The 16,505-nt window shown below is 48.3% G+C and overlaps 1 protein-coding gene across 2 annotated transcripts in view; it reads right to left on the bottom strand.

The window, feature by feature from the left end:
• SHISA4 (shisa family member 4) overlaps positions 1-16,505 on the bottom strand; it is a 146,459-nt gene that overhangs the window by 59,845 nt on the left and 70,109 nt on the right. The window contains exon 3 of one of the 2 annotated variants that reach the window (XM_069756420.1): positions 12,471-12,604. In XM_069756420.1, coding sequence (XP_069612521.1) covers positions 12,471-12,604 — 134 coding nt within the window. Of the gene's footprint in view, positions 1-12,470; positions 12,608-16,505 lie in introns of both variants that reach the window. The other variant, XM_069756419.1, reaches the window with a different exon arrangement.

Genomic DNA, 16,505 nt, shown 5'->3' with positions numbered 1-16,505 from the left:
GGTTTTGTGTTGACCGCAAAGTAATCTTTCCTATCTTCGGTCTATTCAGTCAGTCGGGCCTCACTTTGCTAAAATCTATTTCATCTCTGTGTTTGTATTTTCATCTTACTCACAGTCATTATATGTGGGGGGCTGCCTTTTCCTTTGGGGAATTTCTCTGAGGCAAGGTAGGCTTATTTTTCTATCTTCAGGGCTAGTTAGTTTCTCAGGCTGTGCCGAGTTGCATAGGGAGCGTTAGGCGCAATCCACGGCTACCTCTAGTGTGGTATGATAGGATTAGGGATTGCGGTCAGCAGAGTTCCCACGTCTCAGAGCTCGTTCTTGTTATTGGTAACTGTCAGGTCACCTTGTGTGCTCTTAACCACTAGACCCATTGTGGTTCTGAATTACCTGTTCATAACACTTATGTATATATACACGAACAATGGCCAGTACCCAACCACCCCCAGACGAAGCATTTCGGTCCGAAACGCGCGTCGGGTGTTGGTGGGTCCCCCAGGAGTGTCCCATCTGGTAACTATATATTTTGTATTACTTATACACTGTTAGTATTTGTTACTACCTTACCTTTTTTCTGCATTTTTTGTACATGGTCACTTGCACAAACACTATTTGCGTTAATATGGTTTGGTTGCTATTTATATGATATTACTACCTTGGGGCACATGCCTGGGTTGCCCGCCTATTCCTGTGTTTTTGGTGTATTCCCACTGTATTTTATATATACATTATTTATTTTCTGTTTGATTAATAAAATTATTTTGTTTTTATTGACCTTGTGTGAAGGTAGTTGTTTTTGGTGTTATTAATTTTGTTCCTTCATGGTCTTTCCTTGGTGGATATATTTTGGTGTTGTTAATGTAAATAATGACAACATTCAATAGCGCTTACGCAGGTGGTAACTTCATTTTAAGTTAATAACAATAATAATAATTAAAAATCTGAATAATAATACAATTTATTCACAGTGTAAAATAAAAAACAAACTGGATTCAGTAAGATGTGCGTTTTGTATTCATTCCAGCATCTAAACAAATTTCATAACGAAATTTCTCTGTAAACACAATTAAATGTATAGTAATTTTCAACATTTTCAAAGATCTTTCCTTGATCTCATGTGGTAATGTGTGAGGATGGAGCCTCGTGTGGTAATGTGTGAGGATGGAGCCTCGTGTGGTAATGTGTGGGGATGGAGCCTCGTGTGGTAATGTGAGGACGGAGCCTCGTGTGGTAATGTGTGAGGACGGAGCCTCGTGTGGTAATGTGTGGGGACGGAGCCTCGTGTGGTAATGTGTGGGGACGGAGCCTCGTGTGGTAATGTGTGGGGACAGAGCCTCGTGTGGTAATGTGGGGGGGCGGGATTATGTGTGGTAATGTATTGGGGGGCGGGATTATGTGTGGTAAGGTCGTGGGGGGCGGGATTATGTGTGGTAATGGGGTGGAGGGCGGGATGTGTGGTGATGTGTTGGGGGGCGGGATTATGCGTGGTGATGAGGTGCGGATTGTGTGTTGTAATGTGGTGGGGGCAGGATTGTGCACGGTAATGTGGTGGGGGCGGAGCTACTGTGCAGTGGGCGGGATTAGCGAGTAATCATGATGCTATAATATATATATATATATATATATATATACACACACATATATACATACATACACACACACACAATATAATTGTCTAAGGGTCACTTCCGTCTTTCTGTCTGTCTGTAACGGAAATCCCAAGTCGCTGAACAGCCACGACCAATCAGCAACGGGCACAGTCTGGCGGCTCCTTACTCCCCGCAGTCAGTGCCTGCTCCATACTCCCCTTCAGTCAGCGCTCACACAGGGTTAATGGCAGCGTTAATGCCTATGCAACATCAAAAGTAAAAAGATCCAATGCTAAAAATAATTTTTAAAAAAATCAATATAAACTCACCTTCCGGATCCAGCCCAGGCCTTTCCCGCTCCTCGCGACACTCCGATGACCGGTCCATGCATTGTGGTCTCGCGAGATGATGACGTAGCGGTCTCGCGAGACCGCAAGTCAACATCTCGCGAGACCGCAATATACTTGGGAGCGACGGGCACAGTCCGGCCGCTCCCTACTCCCCTGCAGTCAGTGCCCCCTCTATACTACCCCCCAAGTCAGCGCCCGCCGCCCACATAGCGTTGTAGCAGTCCGTTAAACCGCATAACGCGGTGTAACGCAGTCTGTTAACACTGCTATTATTCCTATGTGACGAACTTTTTACTATTGATGCTGCCTATGCAGCATCAATAGTAAAAAGATATAATGTTAAAAATAACTAAAAAAAATAAAAAAATCGTGATATTCTCACCATCCATCGCCTCCGCAGCAGCTTTTCCTGCAGCTCACGATGCTCCAGGCCCACCGCTTCGCTCAATCAGCGACATTGGCGTGGCAATTAAATCCAGCTTTGCTGATTGCTCGCGCCCAGCCGGCGCGACCAATCAGCGACATTGGCGCGGGATCTAATGTTAAAAATAATAAAAAAAACAAAAAAATCATTATACTGTATACTCACCTTCCGGATCCAGCCCAGGCCTTTCCCGCTCCTCGCGACGCTCCGGTGACCGGTCCATGCATTGCAGTCTCGCGAGATGATGACGTGCGGTCTCACGAGACCGCTACGTCATCATCTCGCGAGACCGCAATGTACTCTTGGGACTGGAGCGTCGCGAGGAGCATCGGTAAACACCTCAGCTGGATCCGGGGGCCGACGGAAGGTGAGTGTATAACAATTTTTTATTTTAATTCTTTTTTTTTTAACAGAGGTATGGTGCCCACATTGCTATATACTACGTGGGCTTTGTTAGATACTGCGTGGGATGTGTTATATACTACGTGGCTGGGCAATTTACTACGTGGCTGGGCAATTTACTATGTGGCTGGGCAATTTACTACGTGGCTGGGCAATTTACTACGTGGCTGGGCAATTTACTACGTGGCTGGGCAATTTACTACGTGGCTGGGCAATATACTACGTGGGCTGTGCTATATACTATGTGGCTGGGCAACATGCTACGTGGCTGTGTTATATACTATGTGGCTGTGCTATATTTCTCTGCTTTATCTGTGCATCATGAATCGTGGTGTTAAAGAGGGGGGACCACTGAGACTCTTGCCCGGGACCCTCAAAAACCTGGAGCCGGCCCTGGCTTCACTGATTGTTCGCGGCCGGGCGTGACCAATCAGCGACAGTCGCAGTCCACCCGCGAATTGGTGCGGAATTTGAACCATGCTTCACTAATTGGTCGCGGCCGGCCGAATCCTGTGTATAAATTGCATTACTCTGAAAACTTCATAAATAAACTACATACATATTCTAGAATACCCGATGCGTTAGAATCAGGCCACCATCTAGTGTGTATATATATATATATATATATATATATATATATATATATATATATATATATATATATATATATATATATATATATATATATATACATACATACACAGTACAGACCAAAAGTTTGGACACACCTTCTCATTTAAAGATTTTTCTGTATTTTCATGACTATGAAAATTGTACATTCACACTGAAGGCATCAAAACTATGAATTAACACATGTGGAATTATATACTTAGCAAAAAAGTGTGAAACAACTGAAATTATGTCTTATATTCTAGGTTCTTCAAAGTAGCCACCTTTTGCTTTGATGACTGCTTTGCACACTCTTGGCATTCTCTTGATGAGCTTCAAGAGGTAGTCACCAGGAATAGTCTTCCAACAATCTTGAAGGAGTTCCCAGAGATGCTTAGCCCTTGTTGGCCCTTTTGCCTTCACTCTACGGTCCAGCTCACCCCAACCATCTATAGAGGCCAGGTCATCTGGCATAGCACCCCAACACAGCCTGGAGGTGTGTTTGGGGTCATTGTCCTGTTGAAAAATAAATGATGGTCCAACTAAACGCAAACCGGATGGAATAGCATGCTGCTGCAAGATGCTGTGGTAGCCATGTCGGTTCAGTATGCCTTCAATTTTGAATAAATACCCAACAGTGTCACCAACAAAGCACCCTCCACACCATCATACCTCCTCCTCCATGCTTCACTGTGGGAACCAGGCATGTAGAGTCCATCCGTTCACCTTTTCTGCGTCACACAAAGACATGGTGGTTGGAACCAAAGGACTCAAATTTGGACTCATCAGACCAGCACAGATTTACACTGGTCTAATGTCCATTCCTTGTGTTCTTTAGCCCAAACAAGTCTCTTCTGCTTGTTGCCTGTCCTTAGCAGTGGTTTCCTAGCAGCTGTTTTACCACGAAGGCCTGCTGCACAAAGTCTCCTTTTAACAGTTGTAGAGATGTGTCTGCTGCTAGAACTCTGTGTGGCATTGACATGGTCTCTAATCTGAGCTGCTGTTAACCTGCGATTTCTGAGGCTGGTGACTCAGATAAACTTATCCTCAGAAGCAGAGGTGACTCTTGGTCTTCCTTTCCTGGGGCGGTCCTCATGTGAGCCAGTTTTTTTATAGCGCTTGATGATTTTTGCCACTGCACTTGGGGACACTTTCAAAGTTTTCCCAATTTTTTGGACTGACTGACCTTTTTTTAAAGTAATGATAGCCACTTGTTTTTCTTTACTTAGCTACTTTGTTCTTGCCATAATACAAATTCTAACAGGCTATTCAGTAGGACTATCAGCTGTGTATCCACCAGACTTCTGCACAACACACCTGATGGTCCCAACCCCATTTATAAGGCAAGAAATCCCACTTATTAAACCTGACAGGGCACACCTGTGAAGTGATAACCATTCCCGGTGACTACCTCTTGAAGCTCATCAAGAAAATGCCAAGAGTGTGTAAAGCAGTCATCAAAGCAAAAGATGGCTACTTTGAAGAACCTAGAATATAAGACATAATTTCAGTTGATTTACACTCTTTTGTTAAGTGTATAATTCCACATGTGTTAATTCATAGTTTTGATGCCTTCAGTGTGAATGTACAATTTTCATAGTCATGAAAATACAGAAAAATCTTTAAATGAGAAGGTGTGTCCAAACTTTTGGTCTGTACTGTATATGTTTTAATATACGGTATATAATATGCTTGAATCAAATCATCCAATTTACCCCTCAGTATGTATATTGCAGGTGATTTTTCACTATGCAAGGACTTATGACTTTTCTTATCTGTTTATTCATTTTAGAACTTTGAGTAATTATATAGATCATCTTTTCCCTTGCTGTTCTTGTGCTTCGTTTATTTTTAAATGTCTGGCATGTTCTATGGCTTTTTTGGTCAATAAAGAAATCAATTTCTGTACATATATCATCTTCACATGTGCCTCTTGTACACCTTTTTTGGTATATATATAACTTTGTTCAGGACCAAACTTTGTCTAAAATTAAAAAGAAAAGAGTCCAGCAAAATCTATGCAGTGATCAAGGAGGTTTCTCTGAAACGCGTTTGCAGATCGTACAAAAGATTAAAAATAGCAAAGAGGTCATTTACCGTACTTTGCAATTAAGAAGACGCTTTTTATACCTATTAGAATGGTAGGCACGGCACTGTATAAGGAACGTGCCTCTGACTGCAGAGCCCCTAAGGGATAGCTAGAGGGGAAATCAGTGCAGTGCCCAATTCCCCCCTCCCACTACCTCCCCAGGTGAGGTCATGATTGGGACGCCCAGCGGACCAACCGGGGAGAGGAGGTGAGTCAGGCCACACCCTCAGGGGTTAAATTCCAGTGACCGGGCCAGGTTCTCCCTCTTTCTCCCCGGTTGACCCTTGGAAGCTGTTGTGTCCCTGATCTCCTGGCCACCATGGCTGCCCCTGCGACCGAGGCCCTACAGCAAGGAGCTGCACAGGAAGGTGAGCAATGGTCGCGATCCCCTAATTCTGGCCTGGGTGCTCACCTTCCTGTGCCCCCTCCTCATCCATTAGCCTCCCCGGCATCCCCCAGGGCTCTGTCCCTGCAACATCCATCCTCCCCTGGGGCCTCGTTCTCTCCTGTCTCCCCAGCGCAGCTAACCCCTACTCACCTGCCCTTAGTGTTGGCCCCGTCCACCGCAGACCTCGGTCACCCTGGGCCTCCTCTCTCAGCTCCCGGCGCTCCCGCTGATCATGGTGCAGCTGCGACGCCAGGTAGACGCTCGGGGCGTTCCTCCCGTCCTCCCGAGCGCCTGCATGTTGGAGCAAAGCCGGCGCTGACTAGCCGCCGTGCTCCTGCCCCACGTGTGGCTCCGGGGGGCGCGGCGGGCGTCGCGACGTTTACATCGGGCTCCGCTGCCCGCCGGTGCCAAGCGCCCGCTCCTAACTACAAGTGCGCCCGGGCCCCGGTCACTTCCGGTCCCCAATCTAAGGCCCAGGGCCCGGCGCACATAGTGGCAGCCTCCCCCTCTCACACAGGCCGCCCTGCCTCCCAGAGTGCAGTGCGGGCCCTGTGGGACACGCCCACTTCTGGCCCCACTTCCTCCCGGCAGATATTCAGTGCTGCGGAGGCAGGCAGGGGATCGCCCGCTGCCTCGGTGTCCTCGGCGGCGCGCCAGCCGCTCAAGAGGACCAGGGGGCAGCGTGGGCAGCCAGCCCAGGCACACCGCGAGTCCCCTGCAGCGTCAGGGAGTCTCCCCTCCCTGATGCCCACTTACTCCCCGGGAGGCAGCAGCAGCGCAGCTTTAGTCTGTGGGGCCCCAACCCGCCAAATCGGTCGGGGGGCCGCCTCACAGACAGCGCTCACTAGCCCCCCGTGCCAGTACCCACCACGGAGCGCTGGACCGGCCCCTGCCAGAACAGGACTGCAGCACCGTGGACCTCTGGCCAGCCCACCCCTGGCCCACCGCGTCCCCCCAGCAGGCACATCGGCGTTGCCTGTGCGGGGGGGCAGGCAGTCGGGGGCCAGAGCCACGAACACGGCCGCGGAGCGTGATGCCTGGTCTATTCAGACCAGCCAGCACGCTCCGTGGCCAGGAATGTATGCACCAAACACACATACAGTCGCACCAAACACTAACACAGCTGCAATAAATTACGCGCCGCCAACACACCCATGCTCCCAAACGCAAATTGCACACAGTTTCCTATCAGTCCCCGCCCTTTTGCGCTCACCCTGCGGTCCCAGCCTAATAGTCTCTGCACCTTCCCCGTCTCTACCCCCTGCACCGCCACTCACGCCCCGTGGCCAAGATAACGTCCCCCTTACTCCCGAGGTGAATGCACCTAACACAACCCCTAGACAGGGCGATCGCAGACATAGATGCCGCAGATCGTCCTCACCCTCATCAGTAGATTCCCGCCACCGTTCCCGCTGTCCCTCTAGCTGTCGCCATTCCCACTCCAGACGCCGACACCACTCACGCAGGAGCCACCACAGATCCCGCTCCTCCAGATGGCGTTCGCCATCCACAACCGGTTCAGAAACATCGGGGAATCACAACGGGCGGTACCGGTCACACGCCGAAAGACGGCGGTCTCACCGGACACCCAGAGCGGGTACCCGGTGGGAACAGACACTGACACCCCCCGTTACCGACCAGGCAGAGATCGGAGCCCCAATAGCCTCTCATCATCGAGCACACGACAGATCTCATCTGTCACGTGCTCCGTCATTGGCTGACGCACGGGGAGACATGTCATACGTACCTCCCCGGTCCACCAGCCAGCACCGAGCTCCGTCCTGGCCTGACGCACAGGGAGACACGCCATACGTACCTCCCCGGTCCACCAGCCAGCACCGAACCATGGAGACAACTGACGCCGGAGCACCTCCCTCTCCAGGGGACGCTCGGCACCAGACGAGAATACATCCCCGTGCCACGGCGCTGGCCGCTGGCCTGCCATCTTCATCCTCCTGGGCGGGCGGCCAGCACCAGGACAGCGCCACGGCAGGAGCCAGAGTACCTCCGTCCGGAGACACTCGGCCGGCATCTGACAGCGGTGAGTTCTTTGATGTTGGTGAACATTCTACATTGCAAAATGTGGGAGAAAGCGAGCTGGCGGCCGCTATTAAGACCCTAGTTCAGCAGTTGACACGCCCAGGCGTACCAACTGATGCTAGCACCACCCAAGCAGCTAGTCTGCACAAGGATGCATTTTTCTGTGGAGTTAGCCCACTGGGAGCGCATGTTGACTTGGAGACAAAGCAAAAAATTTGGGAAAATGGTTATGTGGATATATGGTCACTGTTATCGGCCGACCAACAGTCCGTAGACAAGGAAAGGAGGACTGGCGAGCGGTTGCAAGATAGGAGCAAACCAAAAATAGCTCAAACAATGAATAACTGGCTCCAGGCCTTCGCGGTTCTCGGATGTATAATGGGCCAAAAGCACCCAGAGCGTTGTTCCGAATTATTTATTTACCAAGATCTAATATATAATTCATATAAGTGCCACAGCGGGGCGGCATGGAAACGGTACGACGAGGAGTTCCGCAGGCGGTTGGCCATGCAACCAGACTTGGGCTGGGGGGTGAAAGCGACGGACGTTTGGTTACGACTGATGTTGTCCCAAAAACAGCCCCCCTTTTCTGCAGCGACCACTTATCACTCAACAGCAGCAGGCCAGAACACAGTGGTCGCACGCGGACCTGGGGCCTGCTTACTGTTTAACGATGGATACTGCCGTTTCCAAGGGTCCTGTAAATATAGACACGAATGCTCCTCCTGCGGAGGAGGACACCCTGCGGCCAGATGTACCCGCCAGTCAAATAGAGCACCTGCGAGGTTTAACCCCAGTGAACGTAACCGCAATGGGCCCATGGCTAAGCCGTTATCCCAATAAAGAAGCGGCAGAACAACTATATTTCGGTTTTAAACACGGTTTTTATATCCCTTTCAAACCCAGCCCCTCGCCAACTATTGCAAATAATTTAAAATCGGCACGCGAATTCCCTGATATTTTACAGCAAAAAATCCAAAAAGAAGTTGAGCTGGGCAGGATGGCGGGACCTTTTAGTTCGTTGCCATTTAAAAATCTCAGAATCTCGCCTTTAGGTATTGTTCCCAAAAAGGAGCCAGGAAAATATCGGCTAATACATCACCTTTCCTACCCAAAAGGCGCATCGGTTAACGACGCAATACCCGCGGAAGACTCGTCCGTAACCTACTCTTCTTTTGACAGGGCGGTCGAGCTCGTGCGCGCAGCCGGGCCCGGTGCCCTGCTGGCGAAATCCGACATAGAGTCAGCCTTCCGCCTTTTGCCCGTTCACCCGGAATGTTTTCATTTATTAGGCTGTGAGGTGGACAGGCTATTTTACTTTGATATGTGCCTACCAATGGGCTGCTCCATTTCCTGTCATTACTTCGAGCTTTTCAGCACCTTCCTAGACTGGGTATTACGATACGAAACTGGTAGCAACTCAACGATTCACTACCTCGACGATTTTTTGTTCGTCGGTCCCGGGGACTCCAGACTCTGCTCCTTTCTTCTCCAAAAGTTTAAGTTTTTAGCCAAAAAATTTGGGGTACCACTTTCACCGGATAAAACAGTCGGCCCTTGTAACGTTTTGCCTTTCCTCGGTATTGAAATAGACACCAATGCAATGGTGTTTCGATTACCAGCTGATAAGCTGCAAAAAACTCTGCAAATGGTTAAAAATTGCTACGAAGCAAAAAAAGTTACCCTGCAGCAGATGCAGTCCCTGCTAGGATTGCTCAACTTTGCCTGTCGTGTAATGCCGGCGGGCAGAGCGTTTTCACGCCGACTATCACTGGCAACCAAGGGCATAGCCCAGCCGAGCCACAGAATTAGGCTAAACCGTTCCCTGAAGGCAGACTTGCTGGTCTGGAGGACATTCCTGGAGTCCTACAATGGGCATACATGCGTTATGGCGCAGGAGACGCCAAGCAAAGATTTAGACTTGATGGTTGGTGGAAATATTACTGATGGTTTCGCGGCGATATACAAAAACCAGTGGTGCAAAGGCCAATGGCCTGAACTATGGACCACGGCCGCATGGGGCCGTGACCCAGCACTGGTGGAAATTTTGGCAATAGTAACATCAGTCGAGCTATGGGGTGCCCAATTGGAAAATACAAACATCAGATTTACAACAAAACAGCTGAGAACAGCAAAAGCCCTAAACAGCATGTCCTCTTCTTCTCAGCCGGTACTCGCGCTGTTGCGCCGCCTAGCACTATTATGCCTGAAGCACAACATCTGGTGCCGGGCCAGATTTACGGCGACTGTCGATGATAAAATTGTTAACTCTTTGTTATCTTCCGATTGGCAGGCATTCAAACTCTTCCTCCCCAGGGCGCGAACGTCGGGCCTGCGGTGTCCTCCTTCTCTCTTGGACATGGTGGCCAATCATTGATGCCCTTGATCCGCGCTTCGGTGACACCGGCGACTTGGCAGGTTTACGGTAAGGCGTGGGAGGAGTGGTGCTCGCTAACGCAAGGAAGACCAGTCGATAGGTGCAACCGGACGAGATGCGACGTCCTAGTAGAACTTTTAGAAAAGCTCAGGCAGGGAGGTGCGTCAGGGACATTAGCGCAACGTCATCTGTCGGGAATAGCATTCTTCTTTCAGCTGCTGGGGTGGGTGGACGTAACCAAATATTTTTTCATCAAACAAGCCGTTAAAGGCTGGAGAAGGCTGCAACCTAGTCAGGAATGCCGACGCCCAGTTTCCTTAAGGCTGCTGGCCGACATAATTGCAATTTCTTCATCGGTGTGCAAATCACAATACGAGGCAACGCTGATATCCGCAGCGTTCGCAATCGCCTTCTTCGGGGCACTTCGCATCAGCGAATTAGTGCCCCAGTCAAAAACAGCATCAATAGGCGGCTTAATCAATGAAGACCTCGTCATATGCAGCGAAGCTCTGCGCATTAGAGTACGGAGATCCAAGTGCGACCCCACCGGGAGGGGGACATGGGTATTGGTCAAGGCGTCAGGCGGCCCTATATGCCCCGTAAAAATAGTTAAAAACTATGCGCTAGTAAGACATCCGGGTAGATTCCTCCTTTCACACACCGACGGGTCCCCTCTTACTAAATATCAATTTCAAGCGATTTTTAGACAGTGCCTAGAGGCACTCGGCGTGGCTCCAAAGGAATATGGGACACATTCATTCCGAATAGGGGCGGCGACCGAAGCAGCTAGAGCGGGGGTATCGGAAGTCGAGGTGCAGAGAATGGGCCGCTGGAAATCCGCATGCTTTGCAAGATACATAAGACCAGACCTGCTCTAACACTTCTTGTCTCTTCCAGGCAGCTTTAAGCCCACAGTTTGGGTAGTGGGGCATTCTTTTGTCTACTGGGCGTGCAAAAGGGCCAAACTCAGGACGGGGGGAACCAATTTTGGCTTCCCGAATTTGGAAGTCAACTGGAGAGGCGTCAGAGGGCTTCGGTGGCGTCAGATCTTCCCGGAGTTGGTCGACATCGCTAAGAAGGCCAAGGGGCCGGTGGTTCTGGTGCTACATGCCGGAGGCAATGATTTGGGCAAGCGGAAAGGGGCCGAGCTGTACACAGTAATGTCAACGGACATCGAGCGGTTTGTCTGTTTATTACCAGATATGGTGGTGGTGTGGTCAGAGATAATACCTCGAGCGGTCTGGCACGGAGCTAAGGACGTAAAAGCCATCGAAAACGCAAGAAAAAGGATTAACACAAAGATGTCGAAGTTTGTGAGAGAAAATTACGGCATTGTGGTTCGACACCAGGAGTTAGAAGGGAACAATTTTGCTTTGCTGAGACCAGATGGCATCCACCTCACGGACATCGGACTGGACATATTCTTGGAGGGTTTGCGGGATGGTGTTGAACAGGCTCTAATGATGTTGTGTGGGGGTCGGAGTCTTGTGTAGGTCATACACATGATCCTCCGTGGCGGTAGGTAGAGGGGGGCAAAGGTTCGTAACCTCTCATCGGCTTGCTGGCCCAGCGGTCGTCGGCTGGGGCCTTCAGCAATGAGTGCGTCGCGATGTGTAATTGCCCTTCTCTACTTTGCAATTAATAAAACTGTGACCGACCTGTTCAACCCATCCAGGATTGTTGGTATCTTTTATTACGGAGTGGTGGGACGGGGGAAGGCACTGGTTACGACACACGGGTCTCTGCAGTCTCAAGATGCTGGATTTTCTTTCCGTTTTTTTGTGTTTTTTCTCTTGTCGTAGTCCAATTTTCAGTGCATTGGACCTCACTGAGTCTGAGATTGGGACTACAGGTCACTTTCTGCTTCAATTTGTTTGTCTAAAACCAGCAGTAAATCCAATTCTGATTATCACATCCCCATCCCCAAAGATCAGCCGCTTGCAGCGCTTGTAGAAGCCGGATGTAACAGTGTACAAAGCGGAACACCTATGTGTGACACTGTTTGGTTACAGCAACCGCAAACTGCAGACCAGCTCCTATTCCAATAACGGCAGGCTGCACCATACACGTTCTAAATTGCTCTTTCATCATGATGGACTTTACCCTGACAATGTTGTTGGACTGAAGAAATGTTACTGTAACTCCTTTTAACTTCGTTAAAAACACAAGTTGACCGTGATGTACATTTAAAATCAGACTCACCAAAGTATGGTGTTCCTCTCTGGTGTCGCCGCTTGTACAAATAGCAGCAAGAGCACATGAAGCAGCAAATGAGTGTGACAATCACCACGAAGAAGAGAACGACAGCAAAGCCAATTCCAGCAATTGTCTTCGGGCTACTAGGGAAGAAAATCTTGTTAGTTTGGAATCTCAGAATGCAGGAAACGTTCACATAAAAGTAGAATTATTGACATTACACAGTTCTAACATGTGACAACCAACAACCTCATTGTAGATGAAAAATAGAATATGTGACTAGGAGTGCAATACGATGCAGTATTCTTTAGGCAGAGCTTTACACAAGTACAAACACAGCTGGCATGACCACCACTCCGACAACACCGCATGAATGTGCTGTGGGAATTATGGTTTTGCAAAACCCCAACCAGTGAGAACCTGCTGTCACTATTGACTGCGACATTTAAAGGGAACCTGTCACCCCGTTTTTTGAGATTGAGCTATAAATACTGTTAAATAGGGCCTGCGCAGTGTGTTCCTATAGTGTATGTAGTGTACCCCGATTCCCCACCTATGCTGAGAAATAACTTACCAAAGTCGCCGTTTTCGCCTGTCAATCAGGCTGGTCAGGTCGGGAGGGCGTGGTGACATCGCTGGTTCTTCCTCAGCTTTACGTTGGTGGCGTAGTGGTGAACAAGCAGCGCGCGATCTGCGCTGTCATCCCTTTTGTCGGTGGGGGCGGCCATCTTTCTGGGGCCGCGCGTGCGCAGATCGAGTGCTCTGCTGCACGGGGCTTCAGGAAAATGGCCGCGGGATGCCGCGCGTGCGCATTAGAGATCGCGGCGGCCATTTTCCCAAAGCCGAGTTTGCATCTCGGCTTTGGGAAAATGGCCGCCGCAATCTCTAATGCGCACGCGCGGCATCCCGCGGCCATTTTCCTGAAGCCCCGTGCAGCAGAGCACTCGATCTGCGCACGCGCGGCCCCAGGAAGATGGCCGCCCCCACCGACAAAAGGGATGACAGCGCAGATCGCGCGCTGCTTGTTCACCACTACGCCACCAACGTAAAGCTGAGGAAGAACCAGCGATGTCACCACGCCCTCCCGACCTGACCAGCCTGATTGACAGGCGAAAACGGCGACTTTGGTAAGTTATTTCTCAGCATAGGTGGGGAATCGGGGTACACTACATACACTATAGGAACACACAGCGCAGGCCCTATTTAACAGTATTTATAGCTCAATCTCAAAAAACGGGGTGACAGGTTCCCTTTAAGATGTTAAACTACTGCGATTGAGCTAGCTTTGCCCCCAGCAGATACAGGTGGGTTCTGTAATAGGGTATGCACACACTAGTGTAGATATCGGGCAATGATACTAGGCTCAAACTTTGTCAAGAGTCTGATCCGAGTGTCATCTAAGCGTGATCCTGTTCTCATGCATGAAACAATCACAGCACAGGTGTGGAGAAGATGAAGAACTTAAAGGGGTAGTCCCATATCAAAGATCAATATGTACTAGGTGTAATAATAATAATTTTAATAATTTTATTTATATAGCGCCAACATATTCCGCAGCGCTTTACAAATTATAAAGGGGATTTGTACAGACAATAGATATTACAGCATAACAAAAATCAGTTCAAAATAGATACCAATGTAATAATTAGTAATTACCTCCAATTAGATATTCTGTATAGGTTTTTTTTTTAGCGTTTTGCTTACCCCATGTGTAGGGTATTACAGTCACTCAGGTATCCATGGTTACAGCCACTATGGTGTTCCTGGCCGCACTTGCACAGTTAGTAAGGAGTTTAGTATTATCACTGGCCGGGTTCTCGGGAGCACGCATAGAGTCTGAGATGTAGCTCACTGCCCGGCCACCTCAATACTGCACTATAGGACTGCTGTAGCGCATGCGTTAGGAGTTTATCATTATCACTGGCCGGGTTCTCAGGAGCACGCAGAGTTAGAGCCTGCGCATTAGCTCCCTGCCCGGCAACTTCACTCTTGCACTGCATATTATCAATGGCTGGGTTCAATGCGCCCTGACTGCATAACCGTCCTCTCTGGAAGCTCTATATGATTACATTTCTCTAAGCATCAATCCAGATTTCTAATAAAGGTTTGGATGTATAGTTGAATTGTTATGCAAATAACCCTTAGTGCAGTGGGTGGGCAGAGCACTTATAGCTCTGCGGTCTCTCTTCCCTATTCCCTGCCTGACTCTAGTCAGTGATTGAAAGGTCACTTTTCTTTCAGGGACCTGCTTCTCCTGCCCGAGATCTAGTGCAATCACCATCATTCCCGCTATAGTTGCATGCACAGTAATGTCCTGATGAAGGCACAACTTGCATAGTTTGCAGACTGGGCCAGACATGGATCATATACTTCACGCCTACTGCTCGCTCCCACACTGGTCGTCTATGTGAAGAGAGAAGTCAGTGTCTAGCGTAATCTACAAACTATGCAGATTGTGCCAAATAGTGATGTCTTCTTCACTAGGAACTTCACGATCGGTGAATGGCAGTGATTGATCTAGATCTCAAGCAGGAGACCTGGGTCACTGAATCAGAAGTCACCTGTAAATCACTGACAGGGAGCAAGCGGCAGATGGGGAATAGAGAAGACAGGCAGCAGAGCTGTAAGTGCTCTGCCTGCCCACTGCACTTGCAGCTCACTTGCATAACAATTCAACAATACATTTCTCTAAAATGTAAACCCAGATTTCTAAAATAAACTTATTGATGTAATCAGCATTACAGCGCCTTACATAGACGGTAATAGTTGATTACAAAAACTTGATGACAGAATATTTCTGATTTGTACTCTTTTAACCCCTTCATGACCCAGCCTATTTTGACCTTAATGACCTGGCCGTTTTTTGCAATTCTGACCAGTGTCCCTTTATGAGGTAATAACTCAGGAACGCTTCAATGGATCGTAGCGGTTCTGAGATTGTTTTTTCGTGACATATTGGGCTTCATGTTAGTGGTAAATTTAGGTCAATAAATTCTGTGTTTATTTGTGATAAAAACAGAAATTTGGCGAAAATTTTGAAAATTTCGCAATTTTCACATTTTGAATTTTTATTCTGTTAAACCAGAGAGTTATGTGACACAAAATAGTTAATAAATAACATTTCCCACATGTCTATTTTACATCAGCACAATTTTGGAAACAAATTTTTTTTTTTGCTAGGAAGTTATAAGGGTTAAAATTTGACCAGCGATTTCTCATTTTTACAACGAAATTTACAAAACCATTTTTTTTTTTAGGGACCACCTCACATTTGAAGTCAGTTTGAGGGGTCTATATGGCTGAAAATACCCAAAAGTGACACCATTCTAAAAACTGCACCCCTCAAGGTACTCAAAACCACATTCAAGAAGTTTATTAACCCTTCAGGTGCTTCACAGCAGCAGAAGCAACATGGAAGGAAAAAATTAACATTTAACTTTTTAGTCACAAAAATTATCTTTTAGCAACAATTTTTTTTATTTTCCCAATGGTAAAAGGAGAAACTGAACCACGAAAGTTGTTGTCCAATTTGTCCTGAGTATGCTGATACCTGATACCTCATATGTGGGGGTAAACCACTGTTTGGGCGCACGGCAGGGCTTGGAAGGGAAGGAGCGCCATTTGACTTTTTGAATGAAAAGTTGGCTGCACTCTTTAGCGGACACCACGTCACGTTTGGAGAGCCCTTGTGTGCCTAAAAATTGGAGCTCCCCCACAAGTGACCCCATTTTGGAAACTAGACGCCCCAAGGAACTTATCTAGATGCATAGTGAGCACTTTAAACCCCCAGGTGCTTCACAGAAGTTTATAACGCAGAGCCATGAAAATAAAAAATAATTTTTCTTTCCTCAAAAATGATTTTTTAGCCTGGAATTTCCTATTTTGCCAAGGGTAATAGGAGAAATTGGACCACAAATGTTGTTGTCCAGTTTGTCCTGAGTACGCAGATACCCCATATGTGGGGGATGTGGGGGTAAACCACTGTTTGGGCGCACGGCAGGGCTCGAAAGGGAAGGCACGCCATTTGGCTTTTTAAATGGA

This window comes from Ranitomeya imitator, chromosome 3 (assembly GCF_032444005.1).
Source record: "Ranitomeya imitator isolate aRanImi1 chromosome 3, aRanImi1.pri, whole genome shotgun sequence".
NCBI classification, from domain to species: domain Eukaryota; kingdom Metazoa; phylum Chordata; class Amphibia; order Anura; family Dendrobatidae; genus Ranitomeya; species Ranitomeya imitator.
The sequence above is the reverse complement of the archived record's forward strand: the minus strand, read 5'-3'. Positions and strand labels throughout refer to the sequence as shown.